This window comes from Brachycentrus maculatus, unplaced genomic scaffold, assembly GCF_059751285.1.
Source record: "Brachycentrus maculatus isolate JH-2025_06_01 unplaced genomic scaffold, ASM5975128v1 h1tg000306l, whole genome shotgun sequence".
Classification (NCBI taxonomy): Eukaryota; Metazoa; Arthropoda; class Insecta; order Trichoptera; family Brachycentridae; genus Brachycentrus; species Brachycentrus maculatus.
In genome coordinates, this window is record NW_028281056.1 from 1,311,324 (window position 1) to 1,325,539 (window position 14,216).

The window sequence follows — 14,216 nt, forward strand, 5'->3', positions numbered from 1 at the left end:
TGGTCACTTTCTCCTGTATGACTACGATATACGAGTATTACCTACAAACAAATACTTGTGATCAGAAAAAAAACTATTTGGTATAGTTGTTGTTTTATTATATAAAAGTGCAGCCAAAAAAATGTCGGTGCAAAACTTAAATCTGCTTAAAAGAAATGAAAACCTATAAAATGTAACGAATACCATCCCCATCGGGAAACCACAAAATCTACTCATTATTCACGTCTCTGTTAGTTTATAGCAATGCGACCCATTTTTGTGTATTTTTTTATATAAAATTCTAAAGAATTGCGATTACAAATATGTATTGTTTCTTTTTCATCTGTGTGATGAATATTATTAATATATATTTTTTAACTCTCACATCAATAGCTCTTGTCTTTTCAAAACCATATATTTATTTTGAAGAAAAACTTATTTTTTTCAATCCCAAAACAGTGTTTTAATAAAAAAAAATATGAAATTAAATGTTACCTGGATTTAAAGAAAACTAAGTTGCAGGCCATAGTAATATAAATATATTTTGACTACATATTTTTGTATGTTTTTTATATGAAATTCTAAGATAATACGGTTATAAATATTGTATTTTAGAGGGTTAGTTAATAGTATTAGGAACTTATACATAAAAATTTAAAATTAAACATTGATTATTTTAAGTCTATTTTTTTGTATTTTATTGTTAAAAAACACATTAAAAATAAATTTTGTGACAATTGTTTCGCCTTGTTATGGCATTTTAAAACGAATGTTTTAACAATAAAATACAATTTAGTCGACTCAAAAAATCTGTTTTTTTTTTTTTTTTGACATATATATATATATAAATTAAAATGGAGTTCTACAAATTAAACGTGGGGTTTAATCTATAAATAATATTAGTAACAGTTACTCATCAGTCACGTCTCTAATTCCAACTCTGTACATAGACGACAACCCATCATCCTTAATATAAATAAACCTAGTCGATTGTTTCACTAGTTTTGATGTTCCCTGATGCTATTTCCAGAGAATCTTAGGCAATCATTTCGATCTTCAGAGCTTTATGACTTTTCTCAACGAAGATCTTCAGACATGAAAAATAAATGTCGTGTGTAAGACGTCAAAAACTGAAATTCATTGCAGCTTTTTTTCCATTATCACGAAGATATTTTAGACGAGGAAGATTAAAATGAAGAATAGTCCCATTGTATTACAAAAATCTGTTTGTTCAACTTACTCCTACACACTTGACATACTACACTGGTTTAAATTAATGTTTTCCGAATGAAAAAAAAAACAAATTAGTTTTACTTAGTAAATACCACTCTATTAGTGGTATTTATTAAGTTGAGATGGTTTGGGCATGTAGAACGAATGAGTGAGGGAAGAACGGTAAAACAAATTTACGAGGCAAATGTAATTGGAAAGAGGAGCAGAGGAAGACCGAGAAAAACTTGGCACGATCAGACAAATACTTGAAAGCGGTCAGGTTAGGAGTCGAAACAATCGGCGGGTATGTATGAGGAGATGCATGAACGTGGAAGAGGCGAAGAATGTTTGCAAAGACAGAGTGGTGTGGCGTTCTATTCTCACTGCCTACTAGTTAGTTAATAAGTTTTAGTTATTTAGTTAAAATTAAAAATAAACTTAAATTAAAAATGGCTAGATTTTACAACAAAGTGACTGCCGAATCAATTAATATATATTTTAAATGGTGAAGACACGTCTAGCCACTATCGCGGCTAAATTTGAACGTTTGAGATCTCAACCTTAATTTATTTCTTCTGTGCTTATTTCCATTTACCACAGTGTCTTATTGGTGCGTAAAAACACTTCTGACTATGGAATATGCATGATTATGCAGATGTCATTTTAATTTCGGCCACGACGATAGTGTTTTAGGTGTTAATTTAATTAACAAGTGTGGTTTAATTGGTTTCGGTAATTACATCGCCGGTCGCATAACTCAAGTCTGAATATTTAGGCGCGCTGTACTCATTATTAACCTACCTTAGTTTTTTTCATTAACAAATGAAAAATAACGATTGACGCTGAAGATCGTGATCAAGTTGCGTTAGAATTGAAATTGAAAACGTCAGTTTTAAGTGTCGGGATTCAAAATCCACGTCATTGAAATCAGATTTTTTTAAATGTGTATATATAAATATATATATATATATATATATATATATATATATATATATATATATATATATATATATATATATATATATATATATATATATATATATATATATATATATATATATATATATATATATATATATATAAATATATATATATTTAAAACCCTTATCCGCATCCCAATGATACATAGGGCACTGCGTCATATAAACGCAATGTTATCTTGATCGTTTACACATGAAGGAAAGGTTATCAGCCCTCCGCTTCAGGTACCAGTCCAGGGTAATAATATTGAATAAATATAAGAGTGAAAAAATCACTTATATTTATTTCACCCCCCTTGGGACCATGCTGACCATTACACTACGGAGGCGGACGAATAATATATATATATATATATATATATATATATATATATATATATATATATATATATATATATATATATATATATATATATATATATATATATATATATATATATATATATATATATATATATATATATATATATATATATATATATATATATATATATATATATATATATATATATATATATATATATATATATATATATATATATATATATATATATATATATATATATATATATATATATATATATATATATATATATATATATATATATATATATATATATATATATATATATATATATATATATATATATATTATATATATATATATATATATATATATATATATATATATATATATATATATATATATATATATATATATATATATATATATATATATATATATATATATATATATATATATATATATATATATATATTATAAACATAAATGTTAAACATATTTTTTAAAAAATGCAGACGCCCATTAAGCCACCTTGTGTGCCTTGTCGGTGGAGTTCTTTTTGCATACATTTTTATTTTTTTTAACCGTTTTAACCTAATATTACACACAAAAAGAGAGAAAAGTTAAGAATATAAACTAAAAAAATAAAAAAATAACTCATGATCATTTACCCATTCCTTTATTTTGTCGTCGGCAACAAATTAAAACTGTTCGGAACGATATATTGCAGTGTTCGACTCCCATATTTATTGTGTGTAAATTGTGTTTATATATATATATATATATATATATATATATATATATATATATATATATATATATATATATATATATATATATATATATATATATATATATATATATATACATATATATATACATATATATATATATATATATATATATATATATATATATATATATATATATATATATATATATATATATATATATATATATATATATATATATATATATATATATATATTACTTAATTGCAATAGTATTTGACACCTTTAGTGACAGGATCTATTCATATTTATATTATACCCACATAATTATGGTAAAAAATTTAGCCCCTAATTTCACGGTCACCAAACACCAAATTATTATACAATAGAAATATTTCGCATAATGCTTCAGGGAAGGTCGAACAGTACATATTTTTTTCAGAGTAGTAAATTCATAATAAGCATAAAAACCCGAGATCAAAGTACTCGTGGTACCGTCATCCGGCGTCGGTTCATACGTCACAGGATGGCGTCGCTACGAGGCGTCGCCTATTTTTTATCTAACATTTAAATAAGGGACAAGCCATATTTTTCATAATTCATGGGATATTATTATTAGCAAACTAAGCACAAGTGTTTTAAGGCCAAACTGCTTGCAATAAAAAATATATTCTGTCTATAAAATACTCTTATTTGGCCTTTTGAAATTCTCCCAACATATGAGATTACAAATACATTGCTACAAATAGTATTTTAAACGACTCACAGCTACACCAAACCGATTTTCAACAGAGAAATTTATCATAATAATACACGATGACATTATTATAAAATACATGTGGAGCCGATAAACACAACTAAGTTTGTTGAGTTAGGTCCTTACAATATATTGCCTATACCCAAATTAACCAGCTGCCTGACATATATAAAATGGAACTCAGTCAGGAATCCAAAACGAATGAACTAAAAACAAACTTTATGTAAAGATGATATAAGTGTTAGTGATTAGTTATGTTTTCTCTATAAAGACGACTAGTTTCGAGAACTACAAATATATTCTCATCAGCGAGTGAAAATAAAAACTAATTTGTTGAGTACTTCTTTAATTGACTGAAATTAATTTATGTATTTCTTCAATTACCTTATATAACATTTAATACAAACTAAGATATACACTTCATTAAACATCATATGTATTTACATCTTTTTACAATAAACATTCAATTTCTATGTAATATGATATAATATGTAATATGACAAAAAAACACACATAATAATATAGTCGTATAACTCATAGGTCGATGTCTGTTTTTAAAAATAAAGGCATGTCTCCTTTAAACTTAGTTACTGGTGTAACATTATTAGTACCTACGTTTAGCTGGTAGCTGGCACCAAGTCGTCATTTCAGGAGGGTTATTTTCAGGAAAACTGAAAACCCGCGAATTTACAACAAACACGCCCCCGCCCATGAAAATAGCCACTTTTTATATAAGGCACTTAACGTGTTTTGACGGAGTTATTATAAATGTGTTTTATGTCCATGTCGCGTCGTGAAATATGACGTCTTATTTATAAACTAAATGGTACAAGAACCTATCTAACGATTTATCATGGACGCGTTTTTGGAGACCACACAACTGTGTTGAATGCACACATTTCCCAACAGCAAAAAAACATCTCAAACTTATGTTTTATGAATACAGCATGTATGAAAAAATAATAAAACAAAATAGAAACTTGACCTTAATAAGTTCATTAAGTTTTTGTTGTATTTTCTGAATTATTAATGTAAATGAAGAAGAATGTGGATGTCTGGGTATTTACAGGGCTTATCACCTGTCATAAGCTGGTTAAGTGATCACTTTAAACACGCGCAACATTCACCATTTTACCCATGATTGACAACCACACTACTAAAAAATTTGGAACTCCTACATACTATATATCACTCATGTACAACATTTGTGTGTGTACAAGTGTACATGAATAAATATCCAGACTTCTTCATCTATGTTGAGATGTCAAAAATTAGACGACGTTAAAATAACTCCTATGTGGATGAACAGTGATAAATAAGTGTATGAACACACTCAAAATGTTGTTTTTGTCAAAATTTTGTTTTTAGATGGGAGTTCCATTTACCAGGGGTGTTAGTTGAAGTTTGTCGGTTTTTTCAATAAAGAAAACGCTTAATTCTCAAGGGAATCTCAATATTTTTTTTATTCAAAGTATTGACCATCGGATTCTATACATTTTGTCCATCTTTGAGGCAAATCATGGATACCATTCCAAAAAAAAATCTTATGTTCAAGATCAACTAGTGGATTTTACATAGTTACTTCTAGCTTTATAAAAAAATATATAAATATATATATATATATATATATATATATATATATATATATGTATATATATATATATATATATATATATATATATATATATATATATATATATATATATATATATATATATATATATATATATATATATATACATATATATATATATTATAATAATAATAATAATAAAACCCTTATCCGCACCCCAATGGTGCATAGGGCACTGCGTCATATAAACGCAGCGTTATCTTGATCGTTTACACATGAAAGAAAGGTGATCAGCCCTCCGCTTCAGGTACCAGTCCAGGGTAATATTGAATAAATATGACAGTGAAAAAATCACTTATATTTATTTTACCCCCCTTAGGAATCGAACCCGGGACCTCCAGAACGGTAGCCGAGCGTGCTGACCATTACACTGCGGAGGCGGATATATATATTTATATATACATATATATATATATATATATATATATATATATATATATATATATATATATATATATATATATATATATATATATATATATATATATATATATAAATATATATATATATATATATATATATATATATATATATATATATATATATATATATATATATATATATATATATATATATATATATATATATATATATATATATATATATATATATATATATATATATATATATAAATAAATGTATATATATATATATATATATATATATATATATATATATATATATATATATATATATATATATATATATATATATATATATATATATATATATATATATATATATATATATATATATATATATATATATATATATATATATATATATATATATATATATATATATATATATATATATATATATATTAATGTGTGTTGGAAACAGGAAGGATAATATGATGTGGGCCAGTTAGGAACTTCTCAGCGTTTGCTCATTGCTGGGAGGAAACTACGCAAACCTCCTTTTCAAAATAATAAATATATCTACATTACATTGATTGTCTTTTTTTTATGCTAATTTTTATATTTTTTTTAGGTGTTCTGAGTTCCGCAAAATGGACAAACTTCAGCAGCTGTCTTTGATTGTCTTCTTCGTAAGCTGCATTATCAACAATGGTCGAAGCTTGCCTCAGGAGGGTCGATCAGAATGGTGAGTCATATTTCTTTTATATAATATGTATTTGTACTTTTAATTGCGCAATGATACTTTAAAGCCACTTGGCGCATCGTTATAAGCCATACAGATTTATAAGCTCTAAGTCATATGGCTCAATGTTATGAGCCATATACATTGTTTTTATTATTTATTTTTTATTATTTATTTATTTATTCATTTGGATATTCAACAGAATAGTTACTTAAATACATGTACAATAATGAGTAACATAAAAACAGGCAATTGTAACATTCAATTTACAAAATTTATAATTATAAGCTATTTGGCTCATTGTTATAAGCAATACACATTGTTATAAGATATTAAGCCATTTGGCAATTTTAGAAGCCATACACATTGTAATAAGCTATTTTGCCATTTGACTGATTGTTAAAAGGCATACACATTGTTATAAGCTATTATTCCATTTGTATGATTGTTGTAAGCTATACATATTGTCAAAAAATATTAATCCATTTGGCTATTGTTATAAGCCACACACATTTTTAAAAGCTATTAAGCCATTTGGCAATTGTTATAAGCCATACACATTTTTATAAGCTATTAAGCCATTTGGCAATTGTTATAAGCCATACACATTGTTATAAGCTTTTAAGCCGTTTAGAACATTGTTATTAATCATACGCGTCTAGCGCGTATTTCGCACTGGGGGAAAATTTATACTTATGCGTCTGGCGCGTATTCAGAACTAAGTGAAAGTGTTAGATGTACGCGCCTGGCGTGTACGTCAAATCCATGGCAGGCACGTATAAGCAGTTATTGTTTTCATAACAATTAGAGGATTGGGCTGTATAGTTGTGTGACGTTTCAGGCAGCAGTGGCGCTGGCGCTGCCAAGGGGGGCGCTGCACGCGCGCCGCGGGGGCGCCGCGTGCGCCCGCGGAGCAGTCCCCGAGCGCGTGCCGCCTCACGTGCGCGCACTACGGGCCGCTCTGGCCGCGCCCCACGGGCCCCACCACGCTGGCCGCCAGCGTGCTGCTCATCAGCCCAGAGGCCGTCAAGTAAGAGAAAATTTTCACTCATGAATTACATGAAATTATAGTAACTTTAAACAAAAAGAGTAAATCCACTCACAAGTGCCTAGGCATATGCTATGAAACTTATAATGTTGAAGCCTGAGTAGGGACATGATAAACGGTGTTGCATAAGCCGTAGCTATATTTCAGAGTCACTTGGACGAGAGATAATTAAAAATAATAATAATAAAAAATAAGAGAGACCACATCGACGTGCCCTACGTAAAGTGCTTTCAATCTTGATATATCGCTCACTCCTTTCAAGAACGTCATAAATCAAAAAACGACAATTTTAAGTTGTACATATTTTCGGAATGCCCAGAAAATGTACTATATCCCAGAAAAAGAGGCATATTTTTAACTAAATATTTACTCGTTACAGGGCAGAAAGTGTTGTTTTTGCATTTTGAAGAAAAGGTATTGTTTAATTATTTTTTTAAATAAACTAAATATTTTTCAAATGGAGAAAAAACCTTCAGGTTTTACCTAAAAAGATATGTTGCACAGTAAAAATTTCAGTAAGTGGCTTGATATTTATTTTTAATACATTGTATTATATTTTCAAACTATAAAAACGTTCTCCTGAAAAATCAAGTATTTTGATTTATGACGTTCTTGAAAGGAGTGGGCGATATGGTATAAACATTTGAAATTACTGCCGGTACGTGGAATATTGTGGATGAGTATCATCGTTGAACAACAAACTAGACAAAAATATCGAAATTCTTTAGTACACAACCATGATACACAATTTACACACAACAAAGGTTTGATAGTCCCAAGAATTGACAATAAATATGGGAGTCGAACACTGCAATATATAGTTCCGAACATTTTTAATTTGTTGCAGACGGATGTTAGGGGTCAAAATAAAATATGGAACAAAGGCAAAATAAAGGAATGGGTAAAATTTGACATTAACATTTCGCCTGCATTTAGTCTACTTTCATGCCTGTATTATTAAATTATTATACTTCTTCTGTGTCCGTAAGACTTCAATCACACTAAAGCCGCTTGTGCACTACACGGCATTTTACCGTCCAGCTGTCCGATTTTGAAAAATAAAAGCCACTACGACAGTTTTTTTTTTTAGATGGGAATTGCATTTATTATTTACCTTGCTTATTATGTACAAGGTTTATAGATCATTTAGTGGATTTTTGTTTCTTCTAGCTAATTAAATATGTTTTTATTTGAATCCGTGTTGGGAACAGGAGGGATCATCTAGTGTGGGTCAAATAGGAACTTCTCTGCATTTGCTCATTGCTGGGAGGAAACCACGTTGCACTCCTCAGAAGAAGGCGGACTGTTGACTGTCATCAGCAGACCTTCCGTTCCACTAGAAGAGGGTTCGGCATTTTGTGTCCTACTTTGGTTTATGTTACCAATGTCCTTCACTATTTTTATCATGTATGATAAATATGACAGTTCCTTATGAACTATCACGGATTCGATGTTGGATAGATCCTCACCCAGGCTCCTGCAACGCGCCTCCAGCTGTTGTCTTTGAAAGCACTACGACAGTTAAGCGTGATCGAATTTACGCGCACCGTGATCACGCACCGATCGAGAACAACGATCCAAAGAAAGATGGACAAAAGCACAAGCCAATCCAAGCCAATCATCTGTTTTATATGCTAACTGAAGTGCCGGATGGTAAAATTCCGTGCAGTGCACAAACGCCCTAAAGGATTCCGTCTGTACACGCCTCGGCAATCAGTAATACGAATTCAAGTATGAATTCAAGTCATGAATAAAGAATTATGAGACCTCGTTCTCAAATAACACAAAAGTGACAATAACTAGCCGCTCCACGAAGTATGCACAAAGGGAATCTTGGCACAACATCGGGACACTGTGTGAGAATTAATAATTCACGTAATTTGTAGTTGGTAGTCGTATGCATTTGCAATTCTGTAGACCAGCGGTTCTCAAAGTGTGCTCCGCATTTTCTCGATAGAAAGATTTGATCATTATCAGACGGGAGGGATATCTAATTTAACATACTCTACCCATAAAGGATTGTATTAGACTCGTTTTGTGTTTATAACAGCCGATATAATCAATATTTCATTCATCATTTTCTTGTGGAAAATTCGCATTCGTAAATACGTTGTTTTCGTAAGTTGGTAATGAATGACGTCACAGAAACGATGGACTTATTTTAATATTGGTAACATTGCCAAATTATTGGCGGCTCTATTTGTTAATGTCTACAATCCTCTCGTTTCTCTCAAATAAATGTATGGCTTAAAGAATTATTGAAAGGTAAGGAGTTATATTTTTTAATTTGTAGGAGTTGTATCATAGAATATTTTGTTCAATATATGTTCTAAAAAATCAAATTCCAATATTTATTATTTAAAAAAAAATGTGCGCAGAAAACACGCGTAGCTCTTCGGGCAGCCGGTCGCGTACTAAATTGTCTACCATATTTGAGTGTACACCCTTGAGTTAAAGTCACCCACATTACATTATTTTTGATATCTCAACATAGATGAAGAAGAATATGGAAGCCTGGGCATTTACAAGGTTTACGACCATCATATGCTGGTTTAAGTGATCACTTTACACGCGTGTAACATTCACCAATTCTGCCCATGATTGAATACCCATTATCATTCATATCCATTATCTACATTATGTCGTTAGCGCCTTATCTATTTACTGTGATCGACAATATGGAGAGCCATTGGCGTCAAGTGTCGAGTCGGGCCAGACGATGGGGCAACACCGGCTACTTGTGTTATTATTAGCGTCCTGTGTTGTGATTACTGCGGCCGCTGTCTGGTGACATTTACGCGCGCCCAAAATAGCGCCGTGACGTCACGGGACGGCCTGGAGCGACGCGCTTCCGCGGACCCCCGAGGCGGGCTCAGAAGGCAGAAGGCAGAAGGCTCATACCCCGCTTAGCGCGGTAATGGCGCGCTAAACGAATCAGCTCTAAGTGGGGTCTATTTACAACATACATATACATATAAAGGACAATGGTCCAGTACTTTGTCTTTTTTGAGCTTCTTTCACACACTTTCTTGCACGAATGTTTGTCAATTTTATACGCAGTGTTCAATTATTGCGATTTTACATAACTAAAGTAAACTAACCATCACGCTGCTTCCCCGTCAGGGAGAATAGAACGCCATACCAATCTGTCTTTGTAAATATCCTTCGCCTCTTCCACATTCGTGCATCTCCTCGTATATACCCGGCGATTATTCCGATTCCTGACCGCTTTCAAATATTTGACATACCCGATCGTGCCAATTTTTTCTCGGTCTTCCTCTGCTCCTTTTTCGAACTACATTCGCCTCGTAAATTTGTTTTGCCGTTCTTTCCTCACTCATTCGTTACACACGTCCAAACCATGTCAACACACCTTTCATAATTTTATCGATAATGCTTATCTTAGCTTTGCATTCTTTCCTTATTTCATCCCTGGAACATCTGTTGTACATCGTTTTACCACACATTTGTCTGATGGATCGCATTTCGATTGCATTCAGTCTACATTCATTCTTCTTTTGCCAACTCCATGCTTCACATCCATACATTAGGGTTGGAACCAGGACTAAGTTGTGCACTGCCAGCAGTACTACTATATTACCAAATAAACGCGGTTTTATAAGCAAAATAGATTTTTGAAGTATTAGAAGTTTGTTCACAAAATAAATCTTCTCTTCTTCTTCCTGGCTACATCCCAACTTATCTTTTATAGACTGCTGAGGTCAGCTCTCCTCGTCCTCAGGTTGTAGGTCCTTCTATCATGGACAACGTCACCTAGGAAATAATCTCTTCATATAATTAAGAAAAACCCTTTAGAATTCCCATATTAAGAGTACTTTGTATATATTCTTTGTTTCTTTTCAGACTAGACTACTCTGAAGTTCCAGGAGCCAGCCGACCCCTCATGGAGGAGATGGCGAAGGTGTTTCTCTGGTCCCTGAAGCAGGAGTGCGGAGGAAACACTTCTGCAGCTTCCAATAGCACTATGATGGTCTGCCTGAATGTGGCCACTGACGACACTACCTTGGACTGGACTACCGACGAAAGTTATGCCTTAGATCTGAAGTCCACAGGTACCTAATCATTTTCCTTATAATCTAACCATCAACACGTCATCATTCTCCTTTTATTATTACCGTTAACTGGTCATTATTCTCCTTATATTCTTACCGTCAACAGGTCATCATTCTCTTTATATTCTTGCAGTCAAAAGGTCATAATTTTCCTTATATTCTTACCATCAAAAGGTCATCATTCTCCTTATATTCTTACCGTCAAAAGGTCATCATTCTCCTTATATTCTTACCGTCAACCGGTCATCATTCTTTTTATATTCTTACCATCAACAGGTCATCTTTCTCCTTATATTCTTACTTTCAACAGGTCACTATTCTCCTTATATTCTTGCCATCAACAGGTCATCATTTTCTTTATATTCTTACCCTCAATAAGTCATCATTCTCCTTATATTCTTACCGTCAACAGGCCATCATATTCTTCAAAGCTTCTTTTTATCATATTCCTCATTCACCGTTTGATTATTATGGCATAGTTCTGACTGTGGCACCTGTATTGCATATTGTATCTATATTGCAACATCTTGTAGTCAATGCCCGAATCTGCTGAAAGCATGTAACCAGTAGCATTAGCCAACCTAATTACTCCTTACAAGCACAACCTACCTAAGTAATGCTAGCACAGCAGGGCATGACATGCAGTCTATACACAAACATTGTTTGTGTATAGACTTTTCAATCGCAGAGTGATGAATAAAGAAATTGTCTATTTAAAAGAGATGGCTGCTATCTCCGGCGTTGATCACCTAATCTCATTCAATCGGCAGTATCTCTAGTACCTGCATGAATCGGGTCGGGTTGTGGTCCCGTGGTTAATGTCGCGGACTCTTAAGTAAGAGTTTCTCGGTTCGAATCCACTCTACCACAATTTGATACCTATTTCTAATAATGAGCCGCTTAGGCTCACAGAAATAGTATGAAATTGAAATATTTGTGTAAATCATAAAAACACAAATATTTCTCTTTTGTAAAGAAAAAAAAAAAAAAAGAATCATCTCACTCCTCTGCAATCACCTCATCTCATTCCTTCGGCATTCCTAAGCCCAGCATTTCTGGTACCTACATATATGGGTCATCTCATTTCATTTATTCGACAATACTAAGCCAGCATCTCTGGAACCTACATGGGTCACTCAAAATTCTTCTCCGCCTTATCCCTCATTGCTGAGGGTTGTGACCCTTGCAAATGCAATGACTCTTCTCCAGTTATCCCTTGACTGCACTGCACGTAGCGCTCCAACCACTGAGGTGCCTGCTGCTGCCTTAATTTGATCGGCCCATCGTGTAGGGGATCTTCCTCTCCCTCTCTTTCCCTCCAGGCTACCGATCACAACTAGTCGTTCCAGGCTATCCTCGTTGTCACGCGCAACGTGTCCAAAGAACTGGAGAATCCGTCGGGTACAGATATTGGCCAGAGTCAAGCCATCCTTCAAATATTCACTCAAAATATTGTGACTAAAAAAACTGGTCAAACTATAAAAAAAAAACTAGCCTTCTCAACTAAAGATGGTGCTAAAAGCTAAAAAATTAAAGGAATTATACAATTTCCTAAATTTGAGTAGTGTGGTTGTCAATCGTGGGTAGAATGGTAAAAGTTAAACGTTTATAAAAATATCACTTCAGCCGTAAGCCCTGTAAATACCCAGACTTCCAATTTTTTTTTTCATCTATGTTGAGGTATCAATATAAAAAACTTCGACTTTTCCTTCTGATTAAGAATTTTTTAATCTTGGAAAACGAGTAACGATTTTTCTCATTAGAAAGTCAACTATTATATTGTATCAACTTGTAGAGGAGAAGATGGACATGTCCTAACTATGTCCATCTTCTCCTCATTAGGACTTCCAGTATGAGGGGCTGTTGGGTTCTTCTACTCCCATCCTCATTCCTGAAGAAGTCATACCACTTTACACCCAGTATTCGCCTCAGGCGCCTATTTTCAAAACTTTGTTTATATTACAGGGACAAAATTGACCGCCGACATCCACGCCGCGACAGTGTTCGGCGCCCGGCACGGCCTGGAGACGCTCTCGCAGCTGTTCGCCGGGTACGCGTTGGGCGCCGGGCGCGCGCTGCTCGTGCTGAGTGCGGCGCGCGTGCTGGACCGGCCCGCCTACGCGCACCGCGGCCTCATGCTGGACACGGCCCGCCACTACATCCCGCCGCGGGCCATACGCCGCACGCTGGATGGCATGGCAGCCAGCAAGATGAACGTGCTGCATTGGCACGCCACTGACTCGCAGAGCTTCCCCATCGTGTCGCCGAGGGTACCGCAACTGGCCAGGTTTGCATTCTAACATCTTCTTCTGGTAAATCTTAGTGTCTTCTTATTATTATTCTTCTTCTTATTATTATTCCTCTTCTTCTTCTACTTCTTCCTCTTCCTCTTCTT

At 33.1% G+C, this 14,216-nt stretch overlaps 1 protein-coding gene across 1 annotated transcript in view; it reads left to right on the top strand.

Annotated features, from left to right (window-relative positions):
* The window catches only part of Hexo2 (beta-hexosaminidase 2), a 40,711-nt gene that overhangs the window by 22,247 nt on the left and 4,248 nt on the right, over positions 1 to 14,216 (top strand). The window contains exons 2-5 of the mRNA XM_088267798.1: positions 6,590 to 6,703; positions 7,542 to 7,730; positions 11,613 to 11,821; positions 13,787 to 14,108. Of these exons, the coding sequence (XP_088123924.1) occupies positions 6,609 to 6,703; positions 7,542 to 7,730; positions 11,613 to 11,821; positions 13,787 to 14,108 (815 nt within the window). The 5' untranslated portion in view covers positions 6,590 to 6,608. The remainder of the gene's footprint in view (positions 1 to 6,589; positions 6,704 to 7,541; positions 7,731 to 11,612; positions 11,822 to 13,786; positions 14,109 to 14,216) is intronic.